The sequence below is a fragment of the Sitophilus oryzae genome, unplaced genomic scaffold, assembly GCF_002938485.1.
Source record: "Sitophilus oryzae breed Bouriz unplaced genomic scaffold, Soryzae_2.0 scaffold_882_pilon_pilon, whole genome shotgun sequence".
NCBI classification, from domain to species: domain Eukaryota; kingdom Metazoa; phylum Arthropoda; class Insecta; order Coleoptera; family Curculionidae; genus Sitophilus; species Sitophilus oryzae.
Window position 1 is genome coordinate 828,596 of NW_022147508.1, and position 19,645 is coordinate 848,240.

Genomic DNA, 19,645 nt, shown 5'->3' on the forward strand with positions numbered 1-19,645 from the left:
ACAAGTGATTTTTTTCTAAATGCAGATGTAGATAATTTAACGTCATATTTTTTGCTCTCTTAAAATGTTAGAAAAGCACAAAATTTATTTAGTTCTATTTCAATGCTACGGAAAGGGTGATTAGTGATAATAATTATCGGATAATGTGATACTTTAAAAACAGCAAAAATTATGACGTCATTCAAAATTAATAATAACCATCTAACAAAGAATGAAATCATTATTATATTTTCACAGAAACGCCTTTGATTTTTAGGAGTTCAAGAAAAACTTCCTAAGAAAAATATTAACCACATTTTCATGTTTCTTTTAATTTTCTCTAAAATGGTATGGAAATTTGAAAAGTATAAACGGGATCATCCATTTTAGAAAAAACATTTTTTTATGAAGTATGCATTTTTTCTCAAAATTCCAATGCTTAATACAAAAGTGTTTTTCCTCTCGTAAAGACAATTTAGGGACATACTGTATATTATAATTTTTCTATGAACAGCAAATCGTAAACCAAGCTAAACTTAAATAACTGCTATGCAATTTAATTTAAACATTATAAAACTATTACCTTTGGATAAAAAATACAGAAAGTGTATTAAAAGTAAGTTTAAAAAATATAGTTGGCAACAGGGCGTCCGTAGTTGCGCATGTCTTTGTCTAGATTCAATAGAGGTGCATACGGAAATGTAATTTTACGATTTTCGCTGCATTTCTGGGACTATTTTCGGATTCGTTCGCCGAATATATCGAAAAAATAGAATTTAGACGTTTCTATTAAAGATTCAGTATTAGAAATTCTGGGATTAATTACCTATCACACAGGTATAAGATTGTTAGGTTTTTATACCTAGCTAGGTAAATTTCGGGAGGGCAAAAAAACGAGAGAAAAAAAGGGATGTTCTCGAAAAAAGGTAGTTATATACAGGGTTGTCCGAATTCTTTTTAGGAAACTTCGGCAGCATATTCTACAAATAAAAATAATGAAAAAGTTTATACAAATGTATACAGGGTGCTACATATTCGAGGTTCGAGCATTGGTATCTCGGTAACCGTAATAGATACGAACATGTTTAAATTGGGGCAAAGTTGCGCTTTGGGAGGTTCACCAAGATGCCATCAAAAAAGTTTTAAACATTTCAAGGATTGCTGAGTTTTTTGGAAAACCCGGATTTTTTTGTAAATCAAATTTATTTTTTCCTGTCGATATTTTTAGAAAATCAAAAAACTAATTGCACATTCTCACAACCACTTTATTAGGGCTATCGGATTGTTTTTTTCAAATTAGCTGATAATTTATGAGATACATAAGCTAACTCTTGTGGAGTAGAGCAGTGGCGGATATAGAGGGGGGGGGGCCATGGGGCCCGGGACCCCCTAAAATCTAAAGTGTGTGTTAAATATTAGGCTTTTGGGTTAAAAATGGCACCCTAAAAAGCATATTCTACATTACTTTTTATTTTGCCCCCCCCTAAAATAAGTTCCTGTATCCGCCCCTGGAGTAGAGTGAAAAAATGAACATTTTTTGTATTTAGAGTATTTCAAAATTTTTAACGGTTTCGCAGATATTTGCATTTTATATTTCATATGACATTTTCCACAGTAAATTTTTATCAAAGCCACCTAATAATTTATCTCTCCTATTTTACCATTGAAAGCGCCATATGAAATAATACTGCATGTATCTGCGAAACCGTTAAAAACATTGAAATACCCTAATTAGAGAAAATGTTCATTTTTAAACTCTCGATATAATAAAAAAATGATATACAGGGTGTTCCGTTTAAAAAAACAAAGAAAAAATATTTTATATTTTAGATAGAAGATAGATTTTTCATAGAAGTTTGGCGTAGAATATTGAACATCCTGTATGATTTACGATTACCATATTTATAGCAAAGTAAGAACAGACCATCTAAAGTAAATACCTAATATCGTTTTGATTTCAGAACAGTTCTTGTATTTTTAATATTTTTTTAAGAAGGGTTGAAAAATATATATTTTTGATTTATTTTTTAATATCCCTGAAACTATCGAAATATATTATTTATTATAGGTTATATATAATTATCTTAGGGTTATGTAAAGTGATCTGAAAGGAAGCCAAAAATGCAATAATACACAGGGTGTACCATTTAAAAACAAAGCAAGAGAGAAAACTCACATTTTTTTGAGCCACTCACACTTTTTTGAGCCACCCTATAGAAGTTAAAATATTTTCCTGAAATGCATCCTGGTACATACTTTAGGTTTGCACTTAAACAAAATTCCTAACTTTTTTATTATAGGAGCTACAGATGCCCGACGCACTATTGGCAGACCCTGTATAATAATATAATTACATTGCCAAAGAAATCAATATAATATATCAATAACAATCTATCAGAGAATGAAAACGAAGTTACATTACAATAGAAACGCGTTTTGATTTTTGGGACTTCAAATATATTTTTTAATGTTTCTCTAAAATAGTATGGACATTTGGAAAAGTATAAACGGGATTAACCATTTTAGAACAAGCAAAACTTTTTACGAAGAATGCATTTTTTTCAAAATGTCAATAATAAAAAAGTTTTTCCTTTTGTATAGACATTTTCATTTTTGTTTTGATTTTTCCCAAATAATTTTTGAACTAACGTCAATATTTGTATGAAAATTGGTGTATGGGTTTTTCCGGATCCGGGACAACATACCTAAATCCGGGATTTCTCTGAAAATACCGGACGTCTGGCAACCATAATCACACATGTGAATAATTGGTTATCATAGTTTTTTGACATTTTTTCACATCCTAAAATAAAACGTCATAATATATAGAGATTTTTTCTTCCAAAACATGAGCAGAAGATTGCGTATCGAAGAAGAAAAACTTAAACAACTAAAAGATGAGTTACAAGAGGAAGAAGACAAATTAAAACTACAACTAGAAAGAATATTTGGTCCGCTGGTTTGGAGGCGTTTACAGAACGGAATCAAAATACAGGATTTGCAGGAAAAACATTTCCAAGAAGCGGTTGATTTAATTCTGGTTAAAAATATGCACGTGTTGTTTTTTTTTGTTTAGTTTAAAATTATTGCAGGAAAATTATATGCAGGAAGATATTCTCTTTCGAAATACTACGATAAAAAATGATTTGGCATCGCAAAAATCATTTGCGGATAGACTAATTTTCAAACTTAAAGACCGTGCATCAATTATGGCTATCGACGAAGGTATTGTATAATAATGTATATATTTACTTTACATATTGATGACTTTAGCAAATGTGAGTACTTCAAAGTATGATATTCAAAAAACTAATGGGAAAAAGAATTAATGAAATGTTTCCTTTAAAGCTGCTCTTACTTTTCCGGAAAAAAATATTGGAAATTGAAATGGTGTACGTGTGTTTCTAAAATAAGTATATCATTTTATCAATCTGATTCATATCTTCAGAAGATTATACAACTCTATGTATATTTTTCCTATATAGAAGAATGTGATTAAAAATTGGCGCCGGGAGGCACGTATAGCCGCCCATACTAAAATATGTTAATAAAAAGTTGGTAGGCAGTTCTTTTAGTTTCAAAGTAGAGGAATTTTTCCAATTTTTTTTATCTCAAAAACTGCGTCTTTGACTGATTTTGATGTTATTACAAATTTTGTTGCAAATATTATTCCTAATCTTAAATTGAAAACCGCGTTTCGCTAGCTATTGTAATTTTGGAGTTACGATTTTTTAAAATTTTTAACCCCCATACCCCCTTACTAACACCACACCCACACAAAAACTAATGGCCAGATTCTCGGGTGCCACAGTATTTTTGTGCCAAATTTGGTTAAAATCGGTTTAGCGGTTTTTGAATTATCGTGTTACAGACGGACAGACAGACGGACAGACGGACAGACAGACACCATGAAAATATTTTGTATTTAGGTCATTTATGACCCAAATAACTCATTCTGAGTGAAATTAAATAAACTTTTTTTTGCCGATCTTAATAGCCTACAATACCTAATGGTATGGTCGGCTAATAAGTGAAATCATTAAATGATCGTCGCTTGGTGGCCATATTGTAATTGTCATTTTTTGAAATATTAATTGAGAAGTCAATTCTGTCAGTTCCACAAAATATCACGTCAATTATAATAATTATTTAAGATAAGAAGGATATATTATGTACTTTATTTATCCCGAAACATCTTCTGGTATTACATTCGAAAATTAAATGCGTTACATATACTATTGTATTAAGGACAGTAAAATTAAGTTTTTTTCTTGCAAATAACTTTCTTATCGTTTGCATTTTATACCCATACTATTTGTTTAGGGCTTTTGTTCAAGTCTAAATATTGGTACCTGACACCCGACCGATCAAGACCGATCTCCCTATGCCAAACAAATCAGTCGTATTACGATCCGATTCAATTCTTACGATTCTTTTTCACGGCTCATCGTTCTTATCTTATAGATCCGTGCTGCTGTGCTGGCCACGATTCAATTGAACGAACCGTATTGTATGTAATGAATTAACTCTCACGATTTTTTGAACGACCGAGTTACATTATGATCCGATTCAATTCTCACGATTCTTTTTTACGGCTCATCGTTCAAATCTTATGGATCCGTGCTGCCGTGCTGGCCACGATTCAATTGAACGAACCGTATTGTATGTAATGAATTAACTCTCACGATTTTTTGAACGACCGAGTTACATTATGATCCGATTCAATTCTCACGATTATTTTTTACGGCTCATCGTTCAAATCTTATGGATCCGTGCTGCCGTGCTGGCCACGATTCAATTGAACGAACCGTATTGTATGTAATGAATTAACTCTCACGATTTTTTGAACAACCTAGTCACATTATGATCCGATTCAATTTTCACGATTGTTTTTTACGGCTCACCGTTCAAATCTTATGGATCTGTGCTGCCGTGCTGGCCACGTTTCAATTGAACGAACCGTATTGTATGTAATGAATTAACTCTCACGATTTTTTGAACGACCGAGTCACATTATGATCCGATTCAATTCTCACTAAATACGAAAATACTTTAAAAATGTATAATATAAACTAAATTACAATCGTGAACACTATTTTATTTTAAATTAAACTATACTCAAAGCCATCACAAATAACTTCGCTCAGAAAACAATACTATTAATTAGCTTTTTTAAAGAAGTTCTAAATGCACTTATTATTGCTTTCGATGTAAGTCTAGATTATAATATAATATATGCTGTGCGATTTTGCAATCCTGTAAATATATCTCCTCCTCCTCCAGTCAAAAGCAAAACAACAAAAAGAAGAAACTATTTAAAATGTCTAAATATGGCTGAGGATACTTTAGCTTTTACCACAGACGTCTATTAAAAACTTTTTACGTTCTGTTAAAATGACATTATATGAAATCAAATTTCCATTTAACCTCATAATTACCTAACGAATAGGGTTTCTGGTTTCTCGACCTTTATTATTTTTAAATTTTTGATTATGATGCGTACAGATCCCGAATTCTGCAACTTAGAAAACGCAAGCGTTTTTAGACGCTCAGCGTATAAGACGTTAATTTTTGCTTAGCGTGCCCTTAACTACCGACACAGCTACCGATTTGGGTATTCTCATCTGACGTGCTTAGTGTCATTACTGATTTCGCTAAGCGATTCGAAAACGGCTACCTTAAAGAATCGTTTTGCTTGTCGAACTGACAGTAAAAATAGAAAAAAAATTGATTTTGCGACTCAGCTTTGTGAACACTCAACTTGAAATGTTTATGTTAATGGAGATTTTAAATTTTGAATTGTCCTTGTTTTTGTTTGTTGTTCGCTGAATGTTCGCATGTTAATATTGTTTTCCTATATTTCTTAGTTTTTTTTTCTGATATGCTATGCATGTTTGATGCCCTATTTATTTGACTATTAATAAAATAAAAATATCAAAAATGAAAGTTCCCATTTAGCCATTTTTGGTTTCAACCATTTTTTGGCATTTTCCTGTAAAATAAGTCTCATGTTGTTTGGCGAACGCTATGGCTCTTGTCAGAGACGAGTTAACAACTTTATGAGGGTATTTTGGGCGTAATAGTAGGTACAACAGTGGTTTGTTAAATACTAATTTTATTGAACTATTTACTAATTACAGCTATTTATAATAAACTAATAAGTAATAAGTACGTAAATAATAACAATAATACATACAATTAACTGTATAAAAACTGCTGAGTCCATATTTCGTCGAAGGAGAATATATTACCTGCTTTTAGCACGGTTGATACCAAAGATATTTAAACTCAAGTTGATACTATAATAAATAACACTTTATTGTACAAAAGCCAAAATAGCTTCATTGACAAATCATTTACAAAACAAACAAAAACACAAAAAATATACAAATAATAAGATCTAACCTAGTTTCATACAACTCAAAAAAAAACGACATTAAAATCACAAATAGAACATGCATGGACATTGTAGAATACAAAAAAACGTATCAATAAAAATTTTACTATTTTAAAATTGTAAATGGTTATAATCACTTAATAGTTATTATAAAATATTAAATACTAGATTTTTAACCACTTTGTGAGAATGATCAAAATTTTAAAATTCAAAATTGTTCAAGATTAAATATCCACAAAAAAGTCGTTAGAGCGCATATAGGACCCTCTCCAGTAACCAGTAAGTATGATTTTAGAGCTTTGCGAAATGCCGGAAAGAATAAAAGCGACTTGATATCCAAAGGCAGGTGATTGTACATGTTTTGGCATTGTGCAGTATTCAGCCTTTAACTAATTCTGAGCTCGGGGTTGGCAGATCAAGATCGTGCTCCGCATTCCTAAGTGGATAGTTGTGAGGTGGCTTTTCGGGAATAGCAGATATGTGCTTGCGGATTAAGCAAACGGATTCGAATATGAATAGAGAAGGAAGAGTCAGTATTTTGAAATTTTTAAAGAAATTCTGGCAGTGAGTTCTACTGTTCAGTCCCAATAAATATCGAACTGCTCTCTTTTGAAGTTTGAAATAACGATCAAATTTTGTCGCGCAGCAAGAATGGAAGGGCATAACGAAGATGCGACTCAAAAAAGACATAATAGACTATTCTAGAGGTTGATAAGTTAAGTTCCTTAGAAACTATCTTAGCGCAAAACAGGCAACGCTTAGTTTCTTTGATAAAGCTTCGATGTGCAAGTCCCATTTTAACGAGTTGTCTACAAGTGTCTACTAAGAATTTCACAGAATCCACGACGTCAATAGTTGTGTTATTAAGTAAAAAAGGTTGTATAGTACTTTTATATGACAAAAGTTTAGTTTTTGATAGGTTGAGTTTCAAATAAGTTATACTGAGTGAGTTTCTGTGAGTGAATTTTCTAATGACTGCTGAGTTTCCTAACATGAATACAAAGGAACTTGGAATGTAAATTTGAAATTATAAAAAAATATAGATTTAATATTAAAATTATTAGATATGTACGAACCACAAATATAATGTCTAATGCATTAAATGTCTTTCTGCCAGACTCTTGCGGCATGGATGGCATGGAGCGGGATTTTAACAAAACAACTCTAAGCATCTTTTCTTCAACTCTGTAAAACTTAGAATGTTTTTTTTTCTTGAAATTGAAACTTGCGGGGCTTCTGGAAATGTGTATGGTAGTTCAACTGTTGGAGTTACTTGTTGGCTTGAGCTATTTATTTCTGTCTTGTCCGTCAAAACATGCCTCGTATATGGATTTTTCCTTTCTCAATCGTTTTCTATGCCTCTGATTTCTGATTAACTTTCTACGGACTATTGTAGTTGTAGTTGTTAGGCTATTACAATGAGGTAGGTACTGACAAGCTAACTAAATGTTTTGGTTACATTTATTCTGTTTTATCGCTTTCGTTGCATATTATTTGATATTATGGCCATGTTTGCATATTAAAGAAAATGCTTTCTTTACATATTGTAACTATAATAGGGATGGGCGATAATGAATTTTACTTATCGATAAGTTCATTCAGAAAAAAAACGGCGCCAAATAAATCTGGGGAATGATAATCGATAATAATTTTAGGGAGTGCCAATCGACCTAAAGAAGGTTTTAATGAAACGTTCTATTCTTTTTAAAACTTTTTATAATTAGTGTTAATTTTAACAAGTTTTATGCCAATTTTTAGTAAATGGTGTCTAGAGATTGACGTCGCCGAAGATTTCATATATTTTCATTCCCCAGTTTTTGACATCGTTTTTTTTTTCTATAATACGACATTTAATAAGCAAATTGGTGCCAAATTCAACCAACTGGAAGTGTCAGGATATAGAAAATAATAAACAAAATAAAAATGGTATTTACACTCAGATGCAAAAAAACGCAACGTTAAATTTTTTCGTCAAATTTAAAGTGATATATTTTCTTTACTTTTAGCCCTAGTTTCATTTTTTTTAGCAACCTGTATCCTTCCGGGCCGCGTAATTACTATCTGTACTATTGTGCAGAGCCAACCTGCTTTATACGCCGGTAGACTTTGTAATGGAGGACTACGCATTTCTTTAAATATTTCTAACTAAACTAATGTACAGCGCACGCAAACTCTGCATCGCAGTATTGGTAGTAAATGTATAATAAGCCGTGTCTACTTACGCCTAACTATACTTGAGCGCAGATCATGATCGCGATTTGTTTTTCGGTGTACGAGATAACCAAAGCATATTGGCCATCATATAACAAAAATCAAAAATCTACGAAGAATTAGGAATAAAAATCAGCATAAACGAAGAACCGCTGGTAATTGCTAACGCCGATAATGATCAGAGCTCATGAGAGAGTATTTACAAGTGAAATGGTTTTTATCGATAGTAGTGGTTCATGCTCAGGTTCATGTGACCAAATGAATTAATGCGTAATTTTTGTCTTCGCTGCACATAAAACTGGCTCCATACCTTTTGCGTGTATAATATATAGAACAAAGTGAAGTAAACTATACGATGATTTTTTCGTTGCTGCAGAAAATTTTAGGACACGGCTTTGGTAAGAAAGGGTTCCTTGCTTCGCCTTATTACCGATGATTCGTCAGCAGAGAGAAACGCTCTTCGCACTGTATTTCCTAATTCTTTATATTATACCATAGAAGAATTCGAGTACGAGTATCAAACTTTCATTAAAAATGATTTTACAAAAAAGTATGATAATTTAAAAAAGCACGTACATGATCTATATAAAAGAAAACATGAGGGGGCGCATGCTTTTAAAACCGATATAATCACAAGGAGTAAGTCAAAAATAAAATGATAAATTGTCAGTACAAAAGTAAATAAAAGGTTTTATCTTGGCCTAGCACGCGTAGCGTAAATATAGTATGTTTAGAAGCTTTTAAACACGGCTAATTACACATTTACTAACAATACGGCGACGGCGATGCAGGGCTTGCTTGCGCTGTACATTAGTATAGTTAGAAATATCTAAAAACGCGTAGTCCTCCATTACAAAGTCTACCGGCGTATAGAGCAGGTTGGCTCTACAGAATAGTACAGATAGTAATTACGCTCCCGGGCCTCATGGCCCCCTGTGTATCCGCCCCTGGTAACAATAATTGAAAAAATCGCAAAATGCTTGTGGCAAGTTCATTTTACTCTTAAAAATTAACCAAGACATGTGTTGATATGTGTCAAAAAACAAAATATTCAGGATACATAGTTCTGACCGTTGAATAAGAAGACTAAGGAAGGAGCATCTCAAAAATCTTTGGTCCACCGCTATGGGACTCAAATATGGCCGACTTAAATTCCGGTTTATCAGTGCCGTTCTAATTTTATTTAAAAAATGTAAAACGATGATGTAGGGTAGACGTGGGGTAGACTCAATATTTTTTTTTATTTTACGTTGTGAACAGGGCCGGCGGAAGGGACGGGCCAACCGGGCGGCCGCCCGGGGCGCCCTATGCTAGGGGCGCCGCGACAGCAACTGAAATATTTAGCCAGATAGAGTACTCGCCCGGTCTCAATATTTTCCTTCCGCCGGCCCTGGTTGTGAATAAATGTTGGTAGTTATTAAAATTATTATAAAAACATATTATTATAATAAAAATTCTCCAGTCCTACGTTACATAGTCTACCGGCGTATAGAGCAGGTTGGCTCTGATAGTAATTACGCTCCCGGGCCTCATGGCCCCCTCTGTATCCGCCCCTGGTAACAATAATTGAAAAAATCGTAAAATGTTTGTGGCAAGTTCATTCTACTCTTAAAAATTAACCAAGGCATGTGTTGACATGTGTCAAAAAACAAAATATTTAGGAGACATGGTTCTGACCTTTGAATAAGAAGACTAAGGAAGGAGCATATAAAAAATCTTAGGTCCACCGCGATGTAACTCAAATATGGCCGACTTAAATTCCGGTTTATCAGTGCCGTTCTAATTTTATTTTAAAAATGTAAAACTATGATGTAGGGTAGACGTGGGGTAGACTCAATAATTTTTTTTATTTTACGTTGTGAATAAATGTTGGTAGTTATAAAAATTGTTATAAAAACATATTATTATAATAAAAATAGATAAGTTTTAATAACTATTTATTAACACAAACATCCGATACGCTACTGAAGCAGGTAAGTCAAATTGACGTATCTAAATTCTTTGACATCTAATCTTTGACAAGTAGTAGTAAATAAAAGCAAAAATGCAAGAAAAAATATATAATTAGTTAATTTAAGTGAATTTCATAAATGATGGGTTTACTACACGTATGAGTCTTTTTCGATAAACCACGATAGTGTCACTGTTAATTTAAGTTCTGCCACACAATTTCCATCTAGATTTACTATAGCTTTATACAACTATCAGTAGTAGAATAAATAATAAATAACATAAAATTAGCTCCGTAAAGACTGACAAATCCACAAAATTTCAAATCAAATTCAAATGTGTCAAATGAATCGTCAAACATAACTGTCAAGGATCCCCACACTAGAGTCCTTTTTCCGCCCACCATGCATGAATACATGGATAGCATTATGCTCTTTCCTTAGTCTTCTTATTCAAAGGTTCTGACCGAAAAATAATATTTTAGGAACATTTGCTCACGAAATTATTGCACAGGGTGTTTTAAAGATAGGGTAACAAACAAATCTTCGATTAACCCTGTATAGTAAGTCAAATACCAAAGTTTATCATAAATTGAGTTTACGAATTAAAGTTGATAAAAAATCAAGGAAATAAGGCCAAAATTTAAAAAAATATAACATTCTAAACTTCACCAAAAAATTTTCCGTTGCGTTTTTTATTGTATCTGAGTATATACTGAATGCACGGGTGTTTCAAAGCATAGGTTGCGTGAAAAAATTGAAATATTTATGAATTATTAGAGAACGGTTAATTTTTTTCATAAACAGTTGAATATTTTGTAGCAAACGAAGACTGTCTAGCTGGAGTTTTAGTATTGAACCCTGTTACAAAATGTGATTTTGGCCGTGTGTACAGCAGAACGATGCTCGTTGAAGGAAAAGCCTATAAAAGTATTATAGACTTCATGAATTACATTAACAGAAAAGTGGATGTTTTCGACCAATGCCAATGCGACATATACTTGCGATATTATCTACTCTGTATCAGATCTGACTATAGAAATAAAGGTAATAAAGATTTTTGGATTCAAATTTGTTAAGCAAATACGTTAAATAAGGTACCTGAATAAATAAGTAATAAGGCCCATCAGGTAAAAAGGCCCCTTATATAGGGTGAGTCTTAAGTAAATGCAAATATCTTTAGGGGTGGTATATATTTCGATCCCATAAACATGTGTCTATAAGTCTCTTTTCCGTTTTTTTTAAGTTTTTTTTTAAATTTGATAATTTTCGAAAAATTGATTGGATTTTATTTTTAATTTTTAGTTAAAAATCATAATATATTTTGATATTATGGCAATATATGTAGGTAGTAGATTTAATTTACAAAAATAAAAACCCAGCAAAGACTCTGTGGTTCTCGATATATGATAAAAAAATTAAGTTTTCAAATTAAAATAACTCTATTATTTTGGACTTTAAAGTGATAAAGAGGAAATATATTTTTTATAGAGATCTACCAACACTGAAAATGTTTGCACTTATTTAAGACTCGCACTGTATATAAATCACCAAATGTATCAACACACTAAAGCTTGATTTTCATGCATCCGTTGTCCGACAATACGATGATACGATATTAATTTTATAGGTTGAATTTAAACACTTCGATTGGTTAGAAACGGTTATCCAATCGAAGCCTTTAAATACAACCAATGAAATTAATATCGTATCAAGGTATCGTCGGACAACGGATGCATGAAAATCAAGCTTAACACAGACGCAGCACTGTTGCTTTTACTGCCTTTTATATAATTTTTGAATATATGATGTTTTTTTTTCATTTTTTTTTATATGATTTTTTGTTGATAATGTCAAGCTATAAAGGCTAAGAAATTTAGAAATTTCTTACCTTAAAGCTTCATTCAGAACCTTAAAATTAGTGGAATATATCAATAGTTTTAATTAGCGGTAGAAGTTTGTTCCTCCAATATCAATGTAAGCATTCACAACGTCAAAATCAGTGGTAGTAATCTTCAATTAGTGGAAAAAGTTATCAAACTTTTAACTTTTTCACTAATTATACTTCAAAAGTTGCGAGGAATGTCATTTTGGCCTTTGATTATATTATCATTCGTCAAGAGAAATAATTGGGGTTAGAAATCAAAAGTTTACTGTTTTATAAGCTAAATATTAGGGTTTCTCTATGGATACAACTGATTACCGCTAGTTGTTGCTAGGATATTCTATTAACTTTAACTGCGTTTTAGACCATAGATAAAAGAAAATAATCTTCTATTAAGATAGATATGAAACTTAATAGTAAAATTTTGGTCAAAGCGCCCCTCCGTGTTCTTAGTAGAGACTATGTTTAACCCAGCGCTTTCGCCTTTTCTGCTGTAAATATTTTTTATGTTTATATTTAATTTCAAAGTATTTAGTTTTAAAGTTACACTGATATATCTGTATATCAGAGTAACTTACCAAACCAAACATAAGAATATATATATTTTACAGTTTATTAAATATAAATTTTGACTACAAGGTAGAAAGCAAATCACAATATTTGATAAAACTTACAAGTATACCATTTTTACAGTTAATAAATAATAAAACTATTTCTGACTATGATATTTAAAATTTAGATAGATAGAATATTAAAAAAACATACCGGGTATTTGCTGTCGCAGGCCCAAATTCAATAAAAATCAAAATTTTTTCCTGCGAAAACGGGCTTTTTACAGAAAAGGTATTTTTGATTTATCAACAATCATTGTCAAGTTGACAATATACAGGGTGTTTTCTAATTAGTTTAAAAATTGTGATGTGATTCCTCATGTCTTAAAAACAATTTTTATATAACCATTGGATCTAAAGTACTTCCTTCCTGATCTACAGGGTGTTAAAAATTAAAAAAAAATCGATATTTTGCTTAACATAAATGGTACACTACTGTTTTTTTAAAGAAAATATATTTTTTTCTTGACTGGCCATCCTTTTTCAACAAAATTGATCTTTTGAGTTTTTCTTGTTCATCAAACGGTTGCCGAGAAAAAGATAAATATACTTATTAAGAGCCCGCCTTAAGCCGTTTTCTAACGATTTTTTATTTTTTAGATTAATTAGGAAACACCCTGTATATGCATATCACAGGCAACCAAATAAACTAGTAACTTCTAAAAAATATTTTTCCTACCACTAGTGATACCACTAATACCGTGTTTTTAGTGAGTACTCAATTATTATATCAAAATTTCATCATATAAGTTTCCAGGCAATGGTTTTAGACATTGGGAATGATCGTATACTAAAAACTTTGAATAAGAAGACTAAGGAAGGAGCATATCCAAAATCTTAGGTACACCGCGATGGGCCTCAAATATGGCCGACTTAAATTCCGGTTTATCAGTGCCGCTCTAATTTTATTTAAAAAATGTAAAACTATGATGTAGGGTAGACGTGGGGTAGACTCAATAATTTGTTATTTTATTTTACGTTGTGAATAAATGTTGGTAGTTATTAAAATTGTTATAAAAATATATAATTCTAATAAAAATAGATGTTATAATAAGTATTTATTAACACAAACATCCGATACGCTACTGAAGCAGGTAAGTCAAATTAACGTATCAAAATTCTTTGACATCTGATCTTGACAAGTAGTAAATAAAAGCTAAAATGCAAGAAAATATATAATTTAGTGAATTTAAGTGAATTTCATAAATGATCGGTTTACTACACGTATGTATATTATATAGTCACTCACTAGCGAAAAGTTGTTCAATTATTTCACTCAATTTTTGCCGAGATCTACCGCACGCTACACAACCAACTATTGTCTTTTTCGATAAATCGCGATAATGTCACTGTTAATTTAAGTTCTGCCACAATTTCCATCTAGATTTACTACCTTTATACAACTATCAGTATTAGAATAAATAATAAATAACATAAAATAAGCTCCGTAAAGACTGACAAATCCACAAAATTTCAAATCAAATTCAAATGTGTCAAATGAATCGTCAAACAGAACTGTCAAGGATCCCCACACTAGAGTCCTTTTTCGCCCACCATGCATGAATATATGGATAGCATTATGCTCTTTCCTTAGTCTTCTTATTCAAAGGTTCTGACCGAAAAATAATATTTTAGGAACATTTGCTCACGAAATTATTGCACTTTATAATATATATTGAGAGCTTTTTCCGCCCACCATGGATAGCCACATGGATAGCATTATGCTCCTTCCTTAGTCTTCTTATTCAAAGACTAAAAAGTATAAAGTGTAATTGAAACCCCTAATTTATTCCACTAATTGCGAGGTTCTGAATGAAGCATTAGCCTTTTGCACCGAAGACTTTTAGAGCCAAAATTACAGTAAAAAAAATAAAAATACATATTTTAAATAACTTTCGATATATTGTTTTGTAATTTGTAACAATTTGTACCTACTTCAATGCTGTATTAGTTATCTACATATAAAATGCAAATGTTTATCTGTGTCGTCTCTACTGAAGTAACGACTTCCTCTAGAAAGTTGTTTTTTTTTTACTAAAATATAGTTAATTGCTCGGTCTTTGCCTCGGTTAATTGGCTCTCCTAAAAACTGTCATCGCCGGATTTTTTGTTTTTCATTTAATTTAAAAAAATATATTGATGTAGTGTCCTGATGTCGTGGCGCATGCGCCAGGCTTCAACTTGTTAAACTATAAATTACTAAGGTCTAAAAGCACAGATAACATAGTATAAAAGACATTTCAATGTACAGGGTGGTCGAAATTGGTCTGTTTTAACAGGGAAACCCTATTTCCTGACTAGATAGAGCAAAACCGACATAGATGTCATGGGCTCGATTTCTGAGACACGTTTAATGGCATAAACCGCCTGTTGATATTTTCACTGCCAACTGAGATACGGGGTCTTTTTGATTTATTTACCATTTTGAAAATTGCCCATAACTTTTTTATTTCGTGGAATAATAAAATTCTGTAAAGACGTTCTTAAGGCACTTTTTTAAGCACAATCCAGTGGCGTAGTGAGTTTTTTTCTATGCTTGCTCTTATCGTCAGAAATAATAAAAAATATAATTTTTAAATGGAAATCATAGTTGGCTATGAACTTAAAAAAATGCTGACGTTTAACCATTTCGAACGATATAAAGTTATGGGTACCTATTTCTAAGAATGAGAGAAATATTAGGTTTTTATCTTTGTATCGAAGTATGCCTCGATTTTGTGTTGCCTAGTTGTCTAATTATTTTTTATCGCAATTTAATATACTATATTATTATTTATTTGCATAATTAGAGAATTTTGAAAAGGTAAATTAACATTCTATATTAGTTTTAGTAATTACAATTGAAATCGATACAATAAACAAAGAACAAAGCTAAAAAACGTATTTTTTTAGTGACGAATATAGTTTTCTAAAAAAAAATCATCTAAAATGTTCAAATTGAGCACCTCCTTGTTGAATACATAATAAATATCTTTTGCGCACAGAGTTACAGCGATTTATTAGGCGAACTGGCTAAGTCCAAAAGCTTGCCTAGTAGCCTTCTGCAATTCTTCTCTCGTCCCAATGGTTCTTCCCTTATATATAAGGTTCTTTAATTTTCCCCATAAAAAATTAGAAAAAAGTGAAATCACAGGACCTAGCAGGCCAAGATATGGGGTCCCTTGTTCCAATCCGATTCTTTCTAAATTCTTCATTTAATGGCGTTTCAATTGTAATTGGTAAAACTAATATATAATGTTGATTTATCTTTTCAAAAGTCTTTCATTTTGCAGATAAATAATAATATAGAATATGAAATTGCGATAAAAAATAATTAGGCAACTAGGTCAACACAAAATCAAGGCCCGCTTCGATACAAAGATAAAAAATCCTAATATTTCTCTCATTGTTAGAAATAAATACCCATAACTTTATATCGTTGCAAAGGGTTAAACATTAGCATTTTTTAAGTTCTTACATCCATTGCTGATACGCGGATAACAGAATTATGAGGATAGCAAGAGGAATTTCCCAATTAGTACAAAGAGGCACCGGAAGGCCTAAAAAGCGTTGATAACATATTTCAGGAGAAATTAAAAAAGTAGAAAAAAGACTCAAAGTCTCGGTCTCAACGTTTATACAATGTTAAACTGTTACACGTGTTTCGCTCATATACGAGCATCATCAGACAAATACAATTAAAATTAATCCAAATACACGTTCACATTTTACAATTAAACCTTAGTGTTGTTCTAATTGAACCAGGTCTCTTTGAGAAAAATGGATGCATTCTTTATATTTCAGGAGATTCACAAAAGGCAAAAAATGAAAGAAAAAGGAGCAGCATGCCTATATATCTCAAATTAGGAGAAAGACAAGACACTATCAATAACTCCGTTAGGTATATTTATTTTTATTCTAAAGATTAAATGTATCATTACTTCTAAGTATAATCAGAGACTGATCATCGGCGTTCACAGCTTTATTCTACCCTTAATCACGGTGACTCTCTTGTATATTCTATTTAATTTTTATTTTACCATATATTAACTACTTGATTTGTAATATCATCGTCCCATTCTAGATTAGGCTATCTTGTGAGTCCTTTTACGTTCCTCGGATATCACAGTGTAATTTTGGTGATTCATCTTTTGTCGGTTCTTAATGTTCTTTAAACTGCCTACTCTGTTCGAGGGATTTAATTAAGTAGATCAAATCTGCTCTGTTATATTTGGTCACCAAGTATTGTGGATAACTCATTTTTATTCCAGACATACGTTTCAATAGGCAAATTCAGAGGCTATACCACAATTTACTTTTCTCCCCTCACCAAATTTCCTTACGGAGATGTATTAAATATCATCACAGATAACATATAATTCTCTCTAAGTTTACTATGTTATCTGTGATATCATGCTCTAGCTCCTCAACAAGTTAATTTCTAGATTGGTTTTTGAACTTAATTTTTTAGATAAAAAATTAAATTGAGTTTGCTATTACATCTGATTTTGTCATTAAAGTTTTGTATCTTATATTGTGGATAATATTATCGTAATTTTATTATATATTCCGCATTCACGTTAAGATTTGGGATGATATTATGATATGCATTGTTGTTGTCCTTCTTTTGTGTTTGTTGGTTCTCTAAAACCATTCTGCAATATGCATTTATATTCTTGACATTTGATTTAAGTTCAATTCCGTTAAATATAATTTGCTTCACGTTTTGTTTTTTTAAGTACTGATATCAAGGAAAATGTGAGCTCTAATACAATTTTAGTAAAAAATGTCTATATCTCTGTGGCGGATTCATCTCTCCAAAAAAGTCCTATGGGTATTTCGCCACTGTAAGAAAATACATTTACAATTTTAGTACCTAAAAATAAACAAAAATTAAAAATGAAAATAGTGTTTGATGACAACGAGATTTATTAGTAGACATATATTATTTTTATTCCTGTCTAATACATTACATTTTCCTAACTGTAAATTGTTAACTTCGCTATTGTTCGGAAATATTGTCTTTGAAATATTCTTTAACATAGGTAATAATTTCTTTACCTTTGTTGATAGTGAATGGAAATGTTAAACTTAAGATATACACATTAATTAAAGATGATTCTCAGGTAGAACTTTATTGGTGTACATAATGTATATATATGTACTTAACGACCTCGATTTAAAAACTTATATATTTCCAGCTACATCGATTTTGCTGTTTTGAAATCCCCTGATTTACAGGTTGGCGTTTCATGTAAGGGGTAAGCATTATCGTGTGTTAGCGGTTAAAAGAGCCATATTAAGTTCCATTATTAAGTAAATAGTGAAGGTTTGTATTTGACTAATAAAACTACCCAAAATACTTGAAGCCTGAGTTGTGAAGTACATAAGGAACCTTGCGAATTATACAACAGTGAGAGATTTTTGTTTGTAACAGTGTTTTGTATCTTTTAATATTCGCAATATGCAGTTTAAAAGAAATGATAAAATATATAGACTGTGAAATGCAAGGCCAAATTTCAAGGTGTGATTCTTCATCAAAAAATATGAGAAGTTGCTATAAATATGGGTCCGGGAATTCATAGTTTTAAAGATACTGGATGTTAAATCTTTTAAAAAATATTTTTTGTAATTTTGTGAAATATCATTTTTTTAACTAAATACAACCAGCAATAAAGTGGATTTCAAAATGAATTTACCAAAAACTAAAGTTATGTACAACGAACTAGTGAAAAGTAAAGACATTCTAATAAATAACACATCACTGGAAATAGTAGAATATATATATTTGGGATAACTAATACACAGCTCTGGATTTTTACAGCCAGAAATTACCAGAAGATTTAAGTTAGCATGGAGTTCTTATGGAAGAAACTCAATCATATTTAAAACTAGAATGTCACTCTACCTAAAGAAGAAAATATTCGACCAATGTGTACTACCAATAATAACCTATGCATGCGAAACCTAGATATTTAAAACAGACATCATAAGGAAACTGCAGGTTCCACAACGCTCAATGGAACGAAATATGCTGGGAATAACCAAGAGAAATCGTAAAAGAATAGAGTGGATACGACAAAAGATCCAGGTATTAGATGTTATCCACAGATTCAAATCCCCCAAATGGCAATGGGCAGGACACCTGGTAAGAAGGACGGACAACAGATGGACCACAAAAATTACAGCATAGTACCCATGAGGAATTAAGAGACCTAGAAGAAGACCGAACCTGAGATGGGACCATGATATTAGGAAATTAGCAGGGATAACTTGGGCCCGCATAGCCAGTAATAGACAACAATTGGCCCAACAACAAAGAGAGTATTAAGGGGGGCTACACCATAATTGGAAATGGTTGAATAAGCTGAAAATGATGATGATGATTATCATTTTTTTTTAATTTACCATAGGCAACACTCAAGATCAATGTTATAAATTGTGATTTGTTATGAAGTATTTTAATACGTTACTCTATTTGCAAATTATTTTTGCATGTCTCGCAATAATAATTCATTGCATGTCTCGCAATGAATTGCTTTTATTTTATTTTTCTATAAAATAAGGTGTCGCTGGAAACACCACTGAAGTAAATAATTGTAATTTAATTGAGCCTAAATTAGGCCATTATTAT

The 19,645-nt window shown here is 31.6% G+C and overlaps 1 protein-coding gene and 1 long non-coding RNA gene across 2 annotated transcripts in view; both read left to right on the forward strand.

Moving 5' to 3' along the window:
• The first annotated feature begins 2,778 nt into the window (after positions 1 to 2,778).
• Positions 2,779 to 19,645, forward strand: part of LOC115890552 — a 24,578-nt gene continuing 7,711 nt past the window's right edge. Inside the window, exons 1-3 of the mRNA XM_030910819.1 lie at positions 2,779 to 3,019; positions 3,072 to 3,204; positions 11,359 to 11,451. Of these exons, the coding sequence (XP_030766679.1) occupies positions 2,828 to 3,019; positions 3,072 to 3,204; positions 11,359 to 11,451 (418 nt within the window). The 5' untranslated portion in view covers positions 2,779 to 2,827. The remainder of the gene's footprint in view (positions 3,020 to 3,071; positions 3,205 to 11,358; positions 11,452 to 19,645) is intronic.
• On the forward strand, positions 13,797 to 14,810 carry LOC115890553. Its single transcript, XR_004051662.1, has 3 exons — positions 13,797 to 13,817; positions 14,127 to 14,130; positions 14,784 to 14,810. It is a non-coding gene; the product is annotated as an uncharacterized LOC115890553 (long non-coding RNA).